Genomic DNA, 19,471 nt, shown 5'->3' on the forward strand with positions numbered 1-19,471 from the left:
GGATATGAAAACTGTTCTAACTGGGGCCTATATAAATTGGGGAAAGACAACTGGATTTTTTTACCCTGATATCAATTGATTTCAAACTATGTTTCAGATGCTGCTTTAGGAACTTTACACTTATTAACCCACTTGATCCCTGCAGCAGGCCTTCAAAGTAGGCACTATTATTATCTGTATTCATAGACAAGGAAACCAACGTATAGGATAGGGGATTTTCCTAAGTTCATCTAGCTAATAAGTGACAGAGCTAGGGTTCAAACCGAGGCAATTTGGTTTTAATATGAGCATAAATAGTGTTTTATAGAAGATTTTGGCTGTCATTATTTGGAGAAAACAGAGTAATGTTCTTCCAAGAGAATATAAGGCTGGACATTATCCCAAGAAGCAGGCTAACCTAGCCTTTCCTGATAAGATATTACTTTTTTGTAGAAATTTACTTGTCTAACAAGAGGAATTTAGAAGACAAATTTAAAAGCTGTCTTAGAGATTTTTTAAAAATCGAAGATATGGACTTAATCTCTTGACACTTAGACCTTAGGCATATATTTAAGAACCAAAGAGAGATATTATATTAATGGTCTTTGGCTAATGAAATATCTTGTCATTTCTAGGGGATCTATGAGAATAAGGAGACTTGTTTCATTTTATTTTTCATTTCAGTTCACTTTTCTCCAAATTGTGTTGATATAGAGCAGGATTTCTCAACCTGTCACTGTTGATATTTTGGGCTTTATAATTCTCTGTGATGGGAGGCTGTCTTGTACATTATAGGTTGTGTAACTGCATCTCTGGCCTCTACCCACTAGACATTAGTAGCATCTTCCCCCATCAGTTGTGACAACCAAAAATGTCTACAGACATTGTCAAATGTTCCCTGGGGTGGGAGGCAAAATTGCCTGTGGTTGATAACTACTGCTGTAGAGCAGGATATATTCTCGGATGGTTTTGGGACTCCAGATGGCTCATCTAGAGATTAGGAAACTGATAAAAATAATGTTACAGGCAACCTACAGAATGGGAGAAAATTTTTGCAATCTACTCATCTGACAAAGGGCTAATATCCAGAACCTAAAAAGAACTCAAACAAATTTACAAGAAAAAACCAAACAACCCCATCGAAAAGTGGGCAAAGGATATGAACAGACAGTTCTCAAAAGAAGACATTCATACAGCCAACAGACAATGAAAAAATGCTCATCATCACTGGCCATCAGAGAAATGCAAATCAAAACCACAATGAGATACCATCTCACACCAGTTAGAATGGCAATCATTAAAAAGTCAGGAAACAACAGGTGCTAGAGAGGATGTGGAGAAATAGGAACACTTTTATACTGTTGGTGGGACTGTAAACTAGTTCAACCATTATGGAAAACAGTATGGCGATTCCTCAAGGATCTAGAACTAGAAGTACCATATGACCCAGCCATCCCATTACTGGGTATATACCCAAAGGATTATAAATCATGCTGCTATGTTTATTGCGGCACTATTCACAATAGCAAAGACTTGGAATCAACCCAAATGTCCATCAGTGACAGACTGGATTAAGAAAATGTGGCACATATACACCATGGAATACTATGCAGCCATAAAAAAGGATGAGTTTGTGTCCTTTGTAGGGACATGGATGCAGCTGGAAACCATCATTCTCAGCAAACTATTGCAAGAACAGAAAACCAAACACCACATGTTCTCACTCATAGGTGGGAACTGAACAATGAGATCACTTGGACTCGGGAAGGGGAACATCACACACCGGGGCCTATCATGGGGAGGGGGGAGGGGGGAGGGATTGCACTGGGAGTTATACCTGATATAAATGACGAGTTGATGGGTGCTGACGAGTTGATGGGTGCAGCACGCCAACATGGCACAGGTATACATATGTAACAAACCTGTACGTTATCCACATGTACCCTAGAACTTAAAGGATAATAAAAAATAAAAATAAAAATAACGTTACAGTCATTTCCAATCGTGAGTTCCAGTGATTTAGGAAAACCTCAGACCTCTTAGAATTTTTTTTAAGCCTTTGTGAGACATACATAAGTAACCTTAAGCTGTAAGATGTTTGCACTTATTTAAAAATAATAGTAAATTTAAAATGTATTTTCCTTGCTATAATTTATAACCTTTCTTTAATAACTAGAATTTAGTGCAGTATACTTTTCATTAAGGCCTGGGAGGACCGCTTGATTCGAATACAAGAAACAATTGATGAATGGTTAAAAGTGCAAGCTCAATGGCTGTACTTAGAGCCCATCTTTTGTTCTGAGGATATTATGCAACAGATGCCAGAAGAAGGGCGTCAATTTCAGACAGTAGACAGACATTGGAGGGATATCATGAAGTTTTGTGCAAAAGATCCAAAGGTGAAGTGTTTGTTTTCTCTCTCACAGTAGGTGAATCTTTGTTTTTGGAAATTAAGTAAAACATGTGACTTTTTTCTGATTATAAAAATTAAACTTGCTCATTGTATACAAACTGGAAAGTTCAGAAAAATATGAGAAAGCATAAAAGTATTAAAATAAGTTTACTTTTCAATTAATAAGATACACTACTTGTTACTCTTTAGTATACCTGGTGGAGTTGCTTCAAATGTACATCTGATTCACACGCCTTCTACCGTAAACACGCACTGCTCTCCTCCTCATAAAATAAATAGATAAATCAAATCAAATGGAGAGAGGAGAGAGTGAGAACAAGAGAGAGGGAGACAGAATGAATAGTGTAGGTGACTCAACTGACATTCTACTAGTGACTCTGTATACTCGGAGTGATGGGGAAGAATCTGCTGTTCTCTCCATTGGTCTCAATTCCTATGTCTTTCCCAGTAAATGTTGAAAAACAGACTATATATTTTTCATACACACAGTGCACATAGTCCATAGATATGCATCCACTTTTTCATCTGGCATTCAATTTAAGAAATGACAATTTATTCCCATGCTGAATGAAAAACTAGCTGTGCTGGACTTACTGCGAGTCAGTAGTGCACTGAAATTCATGAGTGTTAAGGATTTTGCTTTACCTGTTGACTTTAGAATCTTTGTTAAACATGATTTCTTGTAGATCAGAGGTCAGCAATTTTTTTCTCCTAAGGGCCAAGTAGTAAATATTTTAGGCTGTGCAGGACAGGTATTTTTTGCAGCTACTCAATTCTGTTGCTGTTGCAGTGAGAAAGCAGCCAGAGATAATATGAAAATGAATGACTGTGGCTGTGCTACAATAAAATTTTATGGACACTGACATTTTCATATGTCACAAAATATTCTTCTCTTGATTTTCTTAACTTCCAAAAGTGTAAAAATAATTTTTAGCTTACAACCCATACAAAAACTGACAGCAGGCTGGATTTGGTCTGCAGGATATAGTTTGCCAACTCCTTGCTGTAGATTGTTACATTTATGGTTGACAGTAGTAAAAGTAAGAATTAAATCGAGCACCAGCCAAACAGACTTTTCTCACATCATTCAAAATAATATAGGAGAAATGACAATATGCATGACAATCACAACTTGTCATTTTAACTAGCGTCCTTGGATAAATATTTATAACTCATTGAATTTTAATAGTTTTTACATTACAAAAAATTTCACTGCAAATTTTATAAACCTTTGACTTTTTTGGTAAACCTTTTAACATTAAAAGATTTTAATGTATAGTATAGATTGATATTTAAGTCTTATATCTGGCATAAAAGTGCTGACTTGAATGAGTGTGTCTCGTTTAGGTTCTTGCTGCCACTTCTTTAACAGGTTTATTGGAAAAACTGCAGAACTGCAATGAACTTTTGGAGAAAATTATGAAAGGTCTTAATGCATATCTTGAAAAGAAACGTCTTTTCTTCCCTCGGTATGATAGACAATCAATTGTGCTGTAATTAAAAGCATTTTCTTATGTGTGATGAATTATAACTAAAACTTTTGTATTTCCATGTTTTTCCCTAGGTTTTTCTTCTTATCTAATGATGAAATGTTAGAGATTTTATCAGAGACTAAAGATCCTCTTAGAGTTCAGCCACATTTAAAAAAATGCTTTGAGGGCATTGCTAAATTGGAGTTCCTTCCCAATTTGGACATTAAAGCCATGTATAGCTCTGAGAGCGAACGAGTGGAGCTGATTGCACTCATTTCCACGTCTGCAGCGCGGGGTGCTGTGGAAAAGTGGCTCATTCAAGTGGAAGACCTAATGCTCCGGAGTATTCATGATGTGATCGCTGCAGCCAGGCTGGTGTGTTTTCGAGGATTTGATGTATACCCTATATTCTGCAAATGCTTTGTTTAAGAGGTTTTGAAAACCAGTAAATTAACACTTAAAGTTCTTACTATTTTAAATCATTTATTTTATTTACTTGTTTCTAACATTATTATTAATATAACGATATTGCTATGAATTGATAATAGTATATGATTGTTATAAAAGAGGAAAGGTATTATGAGAGAGAAAAATAAGAGGTATATAATTTAGAATGGGGGAAGGTCCAGTGATAGGCTATTAGAGGAGGTGATGTTGAAACTGAGATACAAAGGATAGGTAGGAATTAGCCAGGTAAAGAGCAAGTGAGAGAGCATCTAGGTATCCTATGTAAAGGCCCTGGGATCAGAGAGAACTGGGGATTTGGGAGATCCTGAAAGAAGACAAATATGTCTGGATAGAGTAAGCAGAGTGGAGAGTAAAGTGACATGAGGTTGGAAAGGAAGGCAGTTAGGAGTTTGCATTTTATTTTAAATGCAATGGAACACCATCTAAATATTTTAATCAGGGAAGAGACATAGTCTGATTTATATTTTTATACCACTATGGCTATGGTATAAAGAATAGATTAGTGGAGTTGTGAAAACAGGAAGGCAAATTAGGAGACTCAGATTAGTTCAGATGAAAGATGATATGGGCTGGTTTGCCAGAGATTCAGGTTCAAAAAATAAAAACCAAAAATAAAGGAAAAAAGATGTGGTCTGTTTCTAGGGAAATGGCAGAAGATATGGAGCAAAGTAGAATATTAGAAATAAATTTTGTAGTTAATTTCAACAGGTCTTGATGATGAACTGGTTGTAGAATACAAGTGTAAGCAGGGGGAGGTCTCAAAAATCGCTTTTAGGCTTCTGATTTGAACATATGGGTGGCATTTACTCTGGGTGATTCCTGGAGGAGAAGCAGGTTTGTGGAGGCTTAGGGGAAGATCAAGAGCTCAATTTTAGGTATATTAAAAGTGAAATGCTATGAGCTAGGCTAGTGGATATGTTTCATAGGCAAACAATCCTACACATTAGCACATGCGGATCTGCAGGACAGTTCTCTTCAGATATGAGTGGTAAATGCATGACCTAGTTCACATACTGCATTTTACACTTAAACAACTACTTAAGAACTCAAATAAGATGAACAAACATTAAAGGGGGCTATGTAATAAATTTGAAAGAAAGATAACACTTGGCACTACATGTATCTCACTTATGTTAATTCAGTTAACCTAATCTTGAATGATAAACACATGTATTTCTGTGTTTAGAATAGTTTTAAAAGGCATCGAAGCTTTATAATATTCAGCAACTCACTATATGTGAGTGACTGTTCTTTTTCTTTCACCGAGAGTCCTATGAAGCTCATCTTCTTGTGGTGGCTATTCTGTTCAGCCTCAGTGTTCCTACAGATAAATCTTGACTTTTTCTCTCCTTTTACTATTTATGATTCAAAGCAAACTAAAACACATAGGAAAGAACCACCATTGTCCATAAAAGTATTTCCTTAATTAGTATAGAAATTGACCTTCTGTGTACCTGGCAATGGCTCTCAGTCACCATTCATCCTTCTTTGAAGCTTAGGTCAGCTTATCATTTGCATTTATTTCTAAATATGACTAAGAAGCATTTTATAACAATACTGATATCCTATTTTAACATTCTTATATATATAAGATGATCTTATTTTATTGAAAATATAATTTGCATTAGCATCAGCTTCAAAATTCATTCTGTAGTTGTTTTCAATTTATAGTTCGGATCTGCTAAAATCATTTACTGTTAAAAAAAGCTATTTTTAAAAAGGTTAAACCTCTCCCTCCATAAATACATTTAAATGCATTTTGAATATCAAAGTGTTAGAAAAAATGAAAATATACCTTGAATTCAAAACTACAGATTGTTCAATTGTACATAATTGAACAAATATATAATTGTGAAATTATATGCCCTGGTCATATAGGTTTTCAGAAAAGCTATGGATAAATAATACAAGGGCACTATTAGTGCAGTTTTTAACTATATTGTATAGTCTCCTTTTCAATTAAATCTTGGCATCAATATACATAATCTATTTGACTAGTTTGTTGTTGTTGTTGTTTTTGAAACAGAGTCTCACTCTGTCACCCAGGTTGGAGTGCAGTGGTGTGATCTCGGCTCACTGCAACCTCTGCCTCCCGGGTTGAAGTGATTCTCCTGCCTCAGCCTCCCCAGTAGCTGGGATTTCAGGTGCCCACCACCATGCCCAGTGAATTTTTTTTTGTATTTTTAGTAGAGAAGGGGGGGTTTCACCACATTGGCCAGGCTGGTCTCGAACTCCTGACCTCAGGTGATCCATTGCCTCGACCTCCCAAAGTGCTGGGATTACAGGTGTGAGCCACCGCACCCAGCCTTGACTAGTTTTTTTTAAGTTTACTAAAATTTTTGTATTTTATTATGATAGAAGTAATAGGTATTCTATATGGAAAACTTGACAACTCTCCACAGCAAAGGAACATAAAAATCACATAGAAATCAACTTCCAGAAGAATCAACAGTTAAAGCTGCCCATTATTAACATGTTGGTGTTTATCTTTCCATTCTTTTATAAATAAATATTTTTAAAACATAATAATTATAAAATTTGGAGGGAGTCTTTTAGTCATTTAACAATTTTCTGACTATATGATATTCTAGCCTATGTAGGTACCAAATATTGCACTTCTCTATTGCTAGACATTTAGCTACTTTTTCTCATGCAGCCTTTTAAAGTTATAAATTTATTTTAATTGTTCAGGCTTATCCAGAATCTGCAAGAAGAGACTGGGTTCGAGAGTGGCCTGGCCAAGTTGTGCTTTGTGTTTCTCAAATGTTCTGGACATCTGAGACACAGGAAGTTTTAAGTGGTGGGACGGAGGTAAAGCATTGGTTGCTTTTAAGTAACATCCTTCATTCCAGGTTTTGTTTTATTTTATTTTATTTTATTTTATTTTATTTTATTTTATTTTATTTTATTATTTTTAGAAATGAGATCTTGCTGTGCTGTCCAGGCTGGTCTTGAACTCCTGGCCTCAAGAAATCCTCCCACTTCAACCTCCCAAAGTATTAGGATTAGAGGCATGAGCCACAGTGCCTGACCCCATCCCATGTTTCTTAGTTAGCTTATCTATTGTTTGCAAAGACAATACATCTGTCAGTTTCTATATATAATCTTAAAATTATAACTTCATTGAGAACTTGTTCTTTTTTTTTTTTTTTTTGAGATGGAGTTATGATCTTGTTGCCTAGGCTGGAGTGCAATGGCACGATCTTGGCTCACTGCAACCTCTGCCTCCTGGGTTCAAGCAATTCTCCTGCCTCAGCCTTGTTCCAAGTAGCTGAGATTACAGGCATGTGCCACCACGCCTGGCTAATTTTGTATTTTTAGCTGAGATGGGGTTTCTCTATGTTGGTCAGGCTGGTCTTGAACACCCGACTTCAGGAGATCCGCCTGCCTTAGCCTCCCAAAGTGCTGGAATTACAGGCATGAGCCACTGCACCTGGCCCGAGAACTTGTTCTTAATATTTTACTGGGCTTAGACAAAATCACTCACAAAATTCATTTCTCCGTGTGTGTGTGTGTGTGTGTGTGTGTGTGTGTATTTAGAGATAGGGTCTTGCTCTGTCACCCAGGCTGTGCAATGGCATAGTCATAACTCAGTATAACCTCACACTCCTGGGCTCAAGCTATCCTCTTGCCTCAGCCTCTGAATAGCTAGGACCACAGGCACACACCACCACATCTGGCTAATTAAAAAAAATTTTATAGAGACAGGGGTCTCTCTGCTTTGCCAGGCTGGTCTTGAAATCGTGTCCTCAAATGATCTTCCCACCTTGGGCCTGGCACCATGGCTCACGCCTGTAATCCTAACACTTTGGGAGACCGAGGCGGTTGGATCGCTTGAGGTCAGGGGTTCGAGACCAGCCTGGCTAACATAGTGAAACCTCGTCTCTACTAAAAACACAAAAAATTAGCCAGACCTACTGGCACATGCCTGTAGTCCCAGCTACTCAGGAGGCTGAGGCAGGAGAATCACTCGAACCCAGGAGGCGGAGTTTGCAGTGAGCTGAGATCCTGCCACTTCAGCCTGGGCAACAGTGACTCTGTCTCAAAAAAAAAAGAAGATCCTCCCATCTTAGCCTCCTAGATGCTGGGATTATAGGAATGAGCCACCACGCTTGGACTCATTTCTATATTGAGATAGATTAAGTCAGAATTGTTTTATAAAAGGCTAAATATATAAAATACATGTTTTAAGTATGATATGACATCAATTAGATTGCTTTTTTTTTATTTTGTAGGGATTAAAGAAGTATTATAAAGAACTTCAAAACCAACTGAATGAGATTGTAGAGCTGGTAAGAGGAAAGTTGTCTAAGCAGACCAGGACCACTCTGGGGGCTTTAGTTACTATTGATGTCCATGCTAGAGATGTGGTCATGGACATGATTGAAATGGGTAGGTGACTTTTTCTTTGATTTTTAAAGATAAAATGTTGATAGCATCTGGAAACAAAGACTTGTACTCTATGTATTTTTCTCTCAACAGAATTTTTTTAACACAATCTTTTTTATAAGTTGGCAAACATGATTTTTTAATATTTGCTGTTATAAAAGATAAAATACTTATTTTAAAAATTATTTCCATGTAAGGATCATGTGTCTTATTTTACTTTATTTTTTCTAGGTGTCTCACATGATACAGATTTCCAATGGCTTGCTCAGCTCCGATATTATTGGGAAAATGAGAATGCCCGAGTTCGTATCATTAATTGCAATGTAAAATATGCTTATGAATATCTTGGTAACTCACCTCGACTTGTCATTACACCTCTAACTGACAGGTGTTACAGAACATTGGTATGCTTTTAAATTATCTTAATTCACACATTTACAATTACTTTTTGCTGTAACGACATCTTTTCTCACTTGTCTTACCTGCAGTAGTTGAATACAGTTATCCCTTTCTAATCCCAAATTCTCTTTATGCAAAATTATAATAATGAATATTTACTTCTGGGTGCTTTTGTAGCATACAATAGTGTTTACATTTTATCGTATGAAAGTTGTGAGTCACTCTGATTGGGGGTAATTAGAAAAAGGGAAGTATTGACAATATAATGACTAAACTGGAGCTTTGGAAAATGGTATCAGTTTTTGCAGTGGAGTCTTGGGAGAGATGACAGGAAGATGAGGAAAGTACATTTGGGCCTTAGGACACCAAATTAGTGCTGTTAGATAGGATGGAGAGATGAAATGTATGGGTGTGGTGCTGAGACATGAGATCCAGAGCTGAAGCTATGGAAGACAGAGCTGTAACTATAAAAACCCTGGGAATGTGGTTGCTGGATAAAATACAGGATTCCCAGGTAAATTTGAATTTCAGACAAACAACAAATAATTTTTTAAGTAAATATGTCCCAAATATTGCATGGGACATACTTACACTAATAAATTATTCATTGTTTATCTGAATGGTAGCAGTGGAAATTACCCAAGTCACGTGACACCAAAATATGTTGCCTGTGGAGCATATCTGTATCAGTACGAGACTGCAGCAACCTCAATTCTTACCTCCTCAGAAGAAAGAATTTGACTGAGGTGCATAAGGCGGAAAGAGACTGAGGCAGGGTTTAGAGCAGGAGCGAAAGTTCATTAACAAGCTTTAGAGCAGGAACGAAAGGAAGTACACTTCGAGGAGGCCCAAGCAGGTGACTTGAGAGATCAAGTATGCAACTTGACCTTTTGACTTTTATACATTGGCATACTTCCTAGATTTTGCATTACTTCTCCCCACTCACCCAGCTCCTGAGATCTTATGGGGAAGCTGCTGATCACCAGTTTCAGGTATTTTCTATTTGTTAGGAGACTGCCCATCCCTGGCATCAGCTGTGACCAATTATTACTTCAGCGAGACAGTTAACAACCCCTGACCATCACCTGGTGGTCACCGGACATTCCTGGTGTGTGTGGGGTGGGGAGCACTTTCCGGCTCTGCTCATACCTGACTAGCTACCCACTGTAACTGAATTTTTGTTTTGCTTTGTTTTGTTTTGTTCTGAGACAGAATCTCACTTTGCTGCCCAGGCTGGAATACAGTGGTGCTATCATGGCTCACTGCAACCTCTGCCTCCTGGGCTCAAGGAGATCCTCCTACCTCAGCCTCCCAAGTAGCTGGGACTATAGGCAGATGCCACCACACCCGGCTAATTTTCGTACTTTTTAAAATAGAGATGGGGTTTCAGCCATCTTGCTTGCCCAAGCTGTTCTTGAACTCCTGGGCTCAAGCCATCTGCCTGCCTCAGCCTTCCAAAGTGCTAGGATTGCAGACGTGAGCCATTGGTCCTGGCTGTTTATCTGAAATAAAATTTAACTGGGCATTCTGTATTTTTATTTGCTAAATCTGGCAACCCTACCTACGGGAATTGAGAAGGAGTATCAAGAAGTACCACTCTACCTGTGCTGAGTAAGTGAAACTAAAGTGTCTTGGAATGAGTTCTCTTAAAACAGAAATGAAGTGGCAATTCTTGTGCAAAGGATGAGGTAATGTTCTTAGTAAAAACCTGTAGGGAAACAAGGACAGCAGGATGGGACAGTAAAAAGCTAAGCAAAGGTGTGGTTTCAACAGACGTACAGTTGCAGCCTGATCTCACAGGGTGCTCTGAAGCATGAATGACATGAGTTATTCCACTTCAAAGCCAGCGGGGTCTGGCTTTTGTACCCGTTTAATTTCATTGACTAAGGGTCACCCCTGGGGCAGAGATATGAGTAAGCTTTCAGGCATTTTCTTGCTGTTAAGGAGAAAAGAGCAGCTGTGAACTATTTGCAACTGACACAGCAAATGGATGAATGCAATGACTGGGTAAAGGGGCTCTGGGTAGGGCAACAATGAGTCTAGGAGAAAAGATTTCACCAAACTCTTTATTTTCTTGGGTAGCTGCCTGTAGGCAGGGACTATGTCTGTCTTGTTCTCTACTCTAGTGCTGAACAAGGACACATTATCCCTAAATATTTGTTGAGCAGATGAATTCAAGATAGTATGTCATATCTGTTACCTCTGTGAAGTCAGAAGCTGTGATATGCTTGTAAGGTGGAGGTTAACAACTTTGAGTTGTAAAAACGGGAATCATATTCAACACCTTTTTTTTTTTTTTTTTTTGAGAAGGAGTTTCGCTCTTGTTGTCCAGGCTGGAGTGCAATGGTGGGATCTCAGCTCACCACAACCTCCGCCTCCCTGCTTCAAGCAATTCTCCTGCCTCACCCTCCTGAGTAGTTGGGATTACAGGCATGCGCCACCACGCCCAGCTAGTTTTGTATTTTTAGTAGAGATGGGGTTTCTCCATGTTATTCAGGCTGGTCTTAAACTCCCTACCTCAGGTGATCTGCCCACCTTGGCCTCCCAAAGTGCTGGAATTACAGGTGTGAGCCACCCCACCAGGTCACTTTTTTTTTTTTTTTAATTGAGACAGTCTCACTTTGTCACCCAGGCCAGAATACAGTGGTGTGATCTTGGCTCACTGCAACCTCTGCCTCCCAGGTTCAAGTGATTCTCCTGCCTCAGCCTCCCACGTAGCTGGGATTACAGGCGTGTGCCACTGTAATCACCTGGCTAATTTTTGTATTTTTAGTAGAGACGGGGTTTCGCCATGTTGGCCAGGCTGGTCTTGAACTCCTGACCTCAAGTCATCTACCTGCCTATGCCTCCCAAAGTGCTGGGATTACGGGCGTGAGCCACTGTGCCCACCCGGAATCATATTAAATGCTTGAATACAACACTAGACATTGAGAAAAAGTCTTCTAATATATTTATTATTCATAATAAAGGGAACATGTTTGTGAACGTTTTCTTAAAATTGAAAAGGAAGAGCCCGAGGTTTTCAGCAATCAAGTTAATGGGTATTAACAATATGGCATCCATTGTAAATTTAAAATAGGTTGGCCAGGTGTGGTAGCTAATGCCTATAATCCCAGGACTTCGGGAGACTAAGGCAGGAGGCTTGCTTGAGTTCAGGAGTTTGAGACCAGCTTGGGCAACATAGTGAGACCTCTTCTCTACTAAAAATACAAAAAATAAACTGAGTGTGGTGGCGTACACCTGTAGTCCTAGTTAGTCAGGAGGCTGAGGTAGGAGGGTTGCTTGAGCCCAGGAGGCAGAGGTGTACCTAGTCAAGATCTCACCACTGCACTCCAGCCTGGGCAATAAGCGAGACCCTATCTCAAAAAATAAAATAAAATGGATGAAGTATCACTGATATTGCATTTTTTACACTAGCTGTCTCTCTTGGATTTTTAAAATAAAGTAAAAAATATTTATCATTTTGTGGTTTACTTATTTTTAAAAATAGACCTTTTTTTTCTCATTAAACTTTTTTAATGGGTCTCAAAATTATGTGACAAATTTTTGGTCAAGTTGTTTCCATTAAAAAGTACTGATTTTAAAAACTAATAACTTAAAACTGCCACATGCATAAAGAAAACCAAAGTGGTCCACAAAACATTCTCCTTTCCTTCTGAAGGTTTTATGATGCATTGTTATCGTTAACCAGTCTTTTACTACTAAACTTAAATGGCCAATTGAAACAAACAGTTCAGAGACCGTTCTTCCACCACTGATTAAGAGTGGGGTGGCAGGTTTTAGGGATAATATTCATTTAGCCTTCTGGGCAGACTTGGTGACCTTGCCAGCTCCAGCAGCCTTCTTGTCCACTGCTTTGATGACACCCACCACAACTATCTGCCTCATATCACGAACAGCAAAGTGACCCAAAGGTGGATAGTCTGAGAAGCTCTCAACACACATGGGCTTGCTAGGAACCATATCAACAATGGCAGCATCACCAGACTTCAAGAATTTAGGGCCATCTTCCAATTTTTTACCAGAACGGCGATCAATATTTTCCTTCAGCTCAGCAAACTTGCATGCAATGTGAGCCGTGTGGCAATCCAATACAGGAGCATAGCCAGCACTTATTTGGCCTGGATGGTTCAAGATAATCACCTGAGCAGTGAAGCCAGCTGCTTCCATTGGTGGGTTGTTTTTGCTGTCACCAGCAACGTTGCCACGACAGACATCCTTGACAGACACATTCTTGACATTGAAGCCCACACTGTCCCCAGGAAGAGCTTCATTCAAAACTTCATGGTGCATTTCGACAGATTTTACTTCAGTTGTAACATTGACTGGAGCAAAGGTGACCACCATACTGGGTTTGAGAACACCAGTCTCCACTCGGCCAACAGGAACAGTACCAATACCACCAATTTTGTAGACATCCTGGAGAGGCAGGCTTAAGGGCTTGTCAGTTGGACGGGTTGGTGGTAGGATGCAGTCCAGAGCCTCAAGCAGCGTGGTTCCACTGGCATTGCCATCCTTACGGGTGACCTTCCATCCCTTGAACCAAGGCATGTTAGCACTTGGCTCCAGCATGTTGTCACCATTCCAACCAGAAATGGGCACAAATGCTACTGTGTCGGGGTTGTAGCCAATTTTCTTAATGTAAGTGCTGACTTCCGTAACAATTTCCTCGTATCTCTTCTGGCTGTAGGGTGGCTCAGTGGAATCCATTTTGTTAACACCAACAATTTGTTGTTTCACACCCAGTGTGTAAGCCAGAAGAGCATGCTCTCGGGTCTGCCCATTCTTGGAGATACCAGCTTCAAATTCACCAACACTGGCAGCAACAATCAGGACAGCACAGCCAGCCTGAGATGTCCCTGTAATCATGTTTTTGATGAAGTCTCTGTGTCCTGGGGCATCAATGATAGTCACATAATACTTGCTGGTGTCAAATTTCCACAAGGAGAGATCAATGGTGATACCACGTTCCCGCTCAGCTTTCAGTTTATCCAAGACCCAGGCATACTTGAAGGAGCCCTTTCCCATCCCAGCAGCCTCCTTCTCAAATTTTTCAATGATTCTTTTGTCAATGCCACCGCATTTGTAGATCAGATGGCCAGTAGTAGTGGACTTGCCCGAATCTACGTGTCCAGTGACGACAATGTTGATATGAGTCTTTTCCTTTCCCATTTTGACTTTTAGGGGTAGTTTTCACGACACCTGTGTTCTGGCAGCAAACCCATTGCAAAAAAGCAAAAATAGACCTTTTTTTGAGCAGTTTTAGGTTCATAGCAAAATTAAGAGCAAAGTACAGAGTTCTCTTATTCCCCCTGCCCCGCTTATATGCGCAGCCTTTGTTACTTAGCCCTACTTTTTCTAAAAGAAGTTAAATTTGAAACTCCCATGAAATGGACTCCATAGTTAGAGCTGACTGTAATTTATGTTTCTAAAAATTTCCAGCCACTAGTCCAGTCATTTTGGGGACCCAGGAATAATTCAAATACTGCTGATATTGTCATTAAGCACCTTAAAGACTAATTGATGAGAAAAAAGAATGTATGTAATTAAGTATAATACAAGGTAGAAAGTGATACTACCAGTAATGAGAAATATAGAACAGTTTTATGGGAAAGTAGAAAATGGAGAACATACCAAGTGTAAAAGGCAATGGCCAGGCAAATTATAGACAAAATTATATAATAAGTCATCTGTTTCTTTTCCCAATGATGGGTGCCATTTATAGATCTCACTTTCTGGTGTTTTACCCTCTTTGCGGTGAGCCACCCAGAATGTGTCATTATTGTCCTCCACAACCATCTCCACAAACACTTCTAATTAAAACCTTTCTGAACCAATTTTACCCCCACAAGGCTAGATTTTCTTTGTTTTTAAAGGCAAATGGGATACCTATGAAAGTGTCAGAAGACACAGAAGTTTTGATACCTTTTCACTTTTTTGAACATTTTAAAATGCTTTCTCTTTAAGCAGCTAGAAAAATTTGTGCTAAAAATTAACTGAACAATGTAATTATGTAATGGCTTCTCTGAAGCTACGGAACAGACTAAATCTATTTGGTAAACAAGTGTCTGTTGATTTTTTAAATTTAAGCATGGATTTCTTTTCACATGTATTTTTCATTTCAGATAGGTGCTTTCTATTTAAACCTTGGAGGTGCTCCAGAGGGGCCAGCAGGCACAGGAAAAACTGAAACCACCAAGGACTTGGCTAAAGCTCTTGCTGTACAGTGTGTGGTGTTCAACTGTTCTGATGGGCTAGATTATCTAGCAATGGGAAAGGTAGTTAAATTGCTGAATCAATAATATTAAATGTTACAAACTTACAACTAGGTCTAATTGGATAAATGGAAGCAAACTCATTTTTAAACATATGAATGTGGTTTGAATATTATTCGGACTTGCATTTTAGGAGTAAAGACATTGTTTTTATCCTTGGAACTTTTATTGAATTTAACTTTCAATTCTGACTTAAAGTGTTAGATATTTGTTTTAAGAGATGATATCCTTTCCTGAGAAAAAATTCACTTTCCTTTTTTCTTTGTCCTTAGTTTTTTAAAGGATTGGCTTCTTCCGGTGCTTGGGCTTGCTTTGATGAATTCAATCGAATTGAGTTGGAAGTGTTGTCAGTGGTAGCTCAACAGATCCTTTGCATTCAGAGAGCCATTCAACAGAAGTTGGATGTGTTTGTTTTTGAAGGGACAGAACTTAAGCTCAATCCGAATTGCTTTGTAGCTATTACCATGAATCCTGGTTATGCAGGACGCTCTGAATTGCCGGACAATCTTAAGGTAATATTATTTATTTATTTATTTATTTATTTATTTATTTATTTATATTTTTGAGTCAGAGTCTCGCTCTGTTGCCCAAGCTGGAGTGCAGTGGCATGATCTCGGCTCATTGCAACCTCCACCTCTCGGGTTCAAGTGATTCTCTTGCCTCAGCCTCCCGAGTAGCTGGGACTAGAGGCTCATGCCACCATGCCTGGCTAATTTTTTGTATTTTTAGTAGAGACGGGGTTTCACCGTGGTAGCCAGGATGGTCTCGATCTTCTGACCTCGTGATTCACCTGCCTCGGCCTCCCAAAGTGCTGGGATTAGAGGCATCAGCCACTGTACCCTGGCCAATATTTTTTAAGAGTGTAAGTTTGTGAATTAAAAAAAAACCCCAGCATAATCCATTCAAAATGATATTTTTTTCATAACATTGTAATTTCCCTCCCAAAACTTATTTAGACATCCAAAAAATACTAACTGCATAAAAATATTAAAAGTACTACCGAAAAAAATTATAGTTTAGAAAAAGGTGCTGCATTTGGAGAATAAACTTGACAACACTACACCTTGAATGCTTATGCTCAGCTTAAAAACAGCTTCATTTATGTAAGTGATATATTTCATTTATTTTATACTTCAGGTTCTTTTTAGAACAGTGGCTATGATGGTTCCAAACTATGCCCTTATAGCAGAAATATCTCTCTACTCCTACGGATTTTTGAATGCAAAACCTCTGTCTGTGAAAATAGTAATGACCTATAGGCTTTGCTCAGAGCAGCTCTCGTCACAATTTCATTATGACTATGGAATGCGAGCAGTAAAAGCCGTTTTAGTGGCTGCTGGCAATCTAAAACTAAAATACCCGAATGAAAATGAAGATATACTTGTAAGTATTAAATATATGCATTGTGAAAATTTCAGTAGAAAGATAATTTTCTTTAGTGAGGTTAATCAGGAACTACAAATAGGCACTTGAGAGGGTGTGCTGTGTCTTTTCATATGAGGTTGAAATGGTAGTTTTTTGGGTTATGTTATTGTTATACTTCAAGACTTTTTGGCTCGATAAGCATAGTATTGGCTTTTTATTATAGGGATTCCATAAAGCAATGTAAAATAAACTTTGACTTTTGACTGGGGGGTGCGGTGGGTCGGGTCGGGTCGGAGCGGGAGAAGTGGGGTTGCAAATGCTGGCAACTAACTTACATTGCACTTTTTGGGTAATTTTAGCTTCTTCGATCAATTAAAGATGTAAATGAACCAAAGTTTTTATCACATGATATACCTTTATTTAATGGAATAACTAGTGACTTATTTCCTGGTATTAAACTTCCTGAAGCTGACTATCATGTAAGTAAACACATGAGAAAGACTTATTCGGCATAATAAATTTGTCTGATGACTCAATTGTTTACCAAGATTTATTAAATGAGTGAAATTATTCTGTTTTGAGGAAAATCCCCTATTTTGACCACTTATTGTTAATAACAATAAGTAAATTTGGGTACCTTCTATTATATGATACCAAAGTTAACCTGTCAAGATGTAGATTAAACAGGCCAGGCACAATGGTTCACACCTGTAATCCCAGCACTTTGGAAGGCCGAGACGGGTAGATCACCTGAGGTCAGGAGTTTGAGACCAACCTGGCCAATACGGCAAAACCCCGTCTCCACTAAAAATACAAAAAATTAGTCAGGCATGGTGGTGTCCCACCACTGCACTCCAGCCTGGTCCACAGAGTGACTCTGTCTCAAAAAAAAAAAAAAGTATTTATTATTATTATTATTATTATTGAGACAGAGTTTCGCTCTTTTTGCCCAGGCTAGAGTGCAATGGTGCAATCTTGGTTTGCTGCAAGCTCTGCCTCCCAGGTTCAACCAATTCTCCTGCCTCAGCCTCCTGAGTAGCTGGAACTATAGGCAAGCACCACCACGCCCAGCTAATTTTGTATTTTTAGTAGAGATGGGGTTTCTCCATGTTGGTCCAGCTGGTCTTGAACTCCCAGCCTCAGGTGATTCGTCCAGCTCAGCTTCCCAAAGTGCTGGGATCACAGGCTTGAGCCATTGTGCCTGGCCGAGAAAAAAGATTTTATTTTCTATCTTGTGATTTAAAATACTAGTATGCGTACTGTAATAGTATATTACACTATTGGGTTATATATAGTATTGCATACTAAATACTATTGTGTATTATATTAGGTAGAAATGAAAGTAGTAAAACGTCCTGTAGGTAACATAAATAAGGCTTTGTTTCTCAAATTTAGGTAGTACACTCACTTTATTTTTAAAGGAAACAGTCCCTAACACAAACACACACAGTAACTGGGTAGTGATGGATATGTTAGATTGTGGTAATCATTATATAATGTATATGTTTGTCAAATCATCATGTTGCACCTTGAATGTATACAATTTTTATTTGTCAATTAAAAATTAAAAATAACAAAAAGACACAAACCACTCACATTTCCAACTTCATGTAATTTATACATATTATCATGAAGCCTAAATGTGTATATACTCATCTGCTGCTTATAGCTGTTATAGAAAACCAAAATACAATTTAAAATTAATTACAGGCCAGGCGTGGTGGCTCACACCTATAATCCCAGCACTTTGGGAGGCCAAGGCAAGTGGATCACCTGGGGTCAGGAGTTCGAGACCAGCCTGGCCAACATGGTGAAACCCTGTCTCTACTAAAAATACAAAAATTAGCTGGGCATGGTGGTGCATGCCTGTAGTCCCAGCTTCTTGGAAGGCTGAGACAGGAGAATTGCTTGAACCTGGGAGGCGGAGGTTGCAGTGAGCCGAGATCGCACCATTATATTCCAGTCTGGGTGACAGAGCAAGACTCCATCTTAAACTAGAAATAATAAAATAACATTACAAACAAAACAATCTCAAATTCAATTTAACACAGTGAAATAGGTGATATGTGGTTGAAACTAATTTGTCACTTTACGGGAATTTCTATTGTGAAATGTACAGTGAAGATTCTCTTGAGTTCAGCATTCATAAACCACCTTTTGCCAAGTGATGATTCAATTCTTCCACATCTTCTCTTTACTGATAGGACTGCAACATCTTTTTGTTTGAGCTGTCAAATCATTAAGACATCACTTAACTTAAAGCCATCTTTATTTTTTTGTCTGTTTTTTAAATTCTTCTGCTCAAATACTAATATGCATTTTATGGCAGGTTAAGGTGACTATCAAGATGATTCAGGATGTGCTAGTATGATTTTTAAACACCAGAATGAAAACACAAAATTTTAATATTTTCTTGAAGAACTCTTATATACTCTTATGAATACAGCAATGAATCCATAGATTCCAGTTGGAAAAATAGTGCTAAATTGCCTTCTTGCTTTTTAATGTGTTCTATATTTATTTTACTGACTTTTAGGTTTCAAAAAATGTTTGTCACTCCCTTTTATCTTCTCTATTGGCTTTATAGTTTTACCTTAGTGGTCACTCCACAGATTGCAGTATATATCCTTGGCTTATTACAACTTTACAGTTAGTATTTTACCAGTTAACAAAAAATATAAGCACCTTAAATGGTATAGTTTCATTATCCA

The 19,471-nt window shown here is 38.4% G+C and overlaps 1 protein-coding gene and 1 pseudogene across 12 annotated transcripts in view; one reads left to right on the forward strand and one right to left on the reverse strand.

Annotated features, from left to right (window-relative positions):
- The window catches only part of DNAH12 (dynein axonemal heavy chain 12), a 247,789-nt gene that overhangs the window by 96,676 nt on the left and 131,642 nt on the right, over window positions 1-19,471 (forward strand). For all 12 annotated transcript variants that reach the window (XR_012090615.1, XR_012090616.1, XM_073010001.1 and 9 more), the window contains 10 exons: window positions 2,184-2,378; window positions 3,740-3,861; window positions 3,957-4,239; window positions 7,024-7,143; window positions 8,568-8,724; window positions 8,953-9,125; window positions 15,246-15,398; window positions 15,668-15,907; window positions 16,533-16,778; window positions 17,120-17,239. Coding sequence is in view for 10 of the 12 variants with exons in the window: in XM_073010001.1 (XP_072866102.1) it covers window positions 2,184-2,378; window positions 3,740-3,861; window positions 3,957-4,239; window positions 7,024-7,143; window positions 8,568-8,724; window positions 8,953-9,125; window positions 15,246-15,398; window positions 15,668-15,907; window positions 16,533-16,778; window positions 17,120-17,239 (1,809 nt within the window). In the remaining 2 variants the exon portion in view is untranslated. The remainder of the gene's footprint in view (window positions 1-2,183; window positions 2,379-3,739; window positions 3,862-3,956; window positions 4,240-7,023; window positions 7,144-8,567; window positions 8,725-8,952; window positions 9,126-15,245; window positions 15,399-15,667; window positions 15,908-16,532; window positions 16,779-17,119; window positions 17,240-19,471) is intronic.
- On the reverse strand, window positions 12,614-14,367 carry LOC103227794 (elongation factor 1-alpha 1 pseudogene; annotated as a pseudogene).

This window comes from Chlorocebus sabaeus, chromosome 22 (assembly GCF_047675955.1).
Source record: "Chlorocebus sabaeus isolate Y175 chromosome 22, mChlSab1.0.hap1, whole genome shotgun sequence".
NCBI lineage: Eukaryota > Metazoa > Chordata > Mammalia > Primates > Cercopithecidae > Chlorocebus > Chlorocebus sabaeus.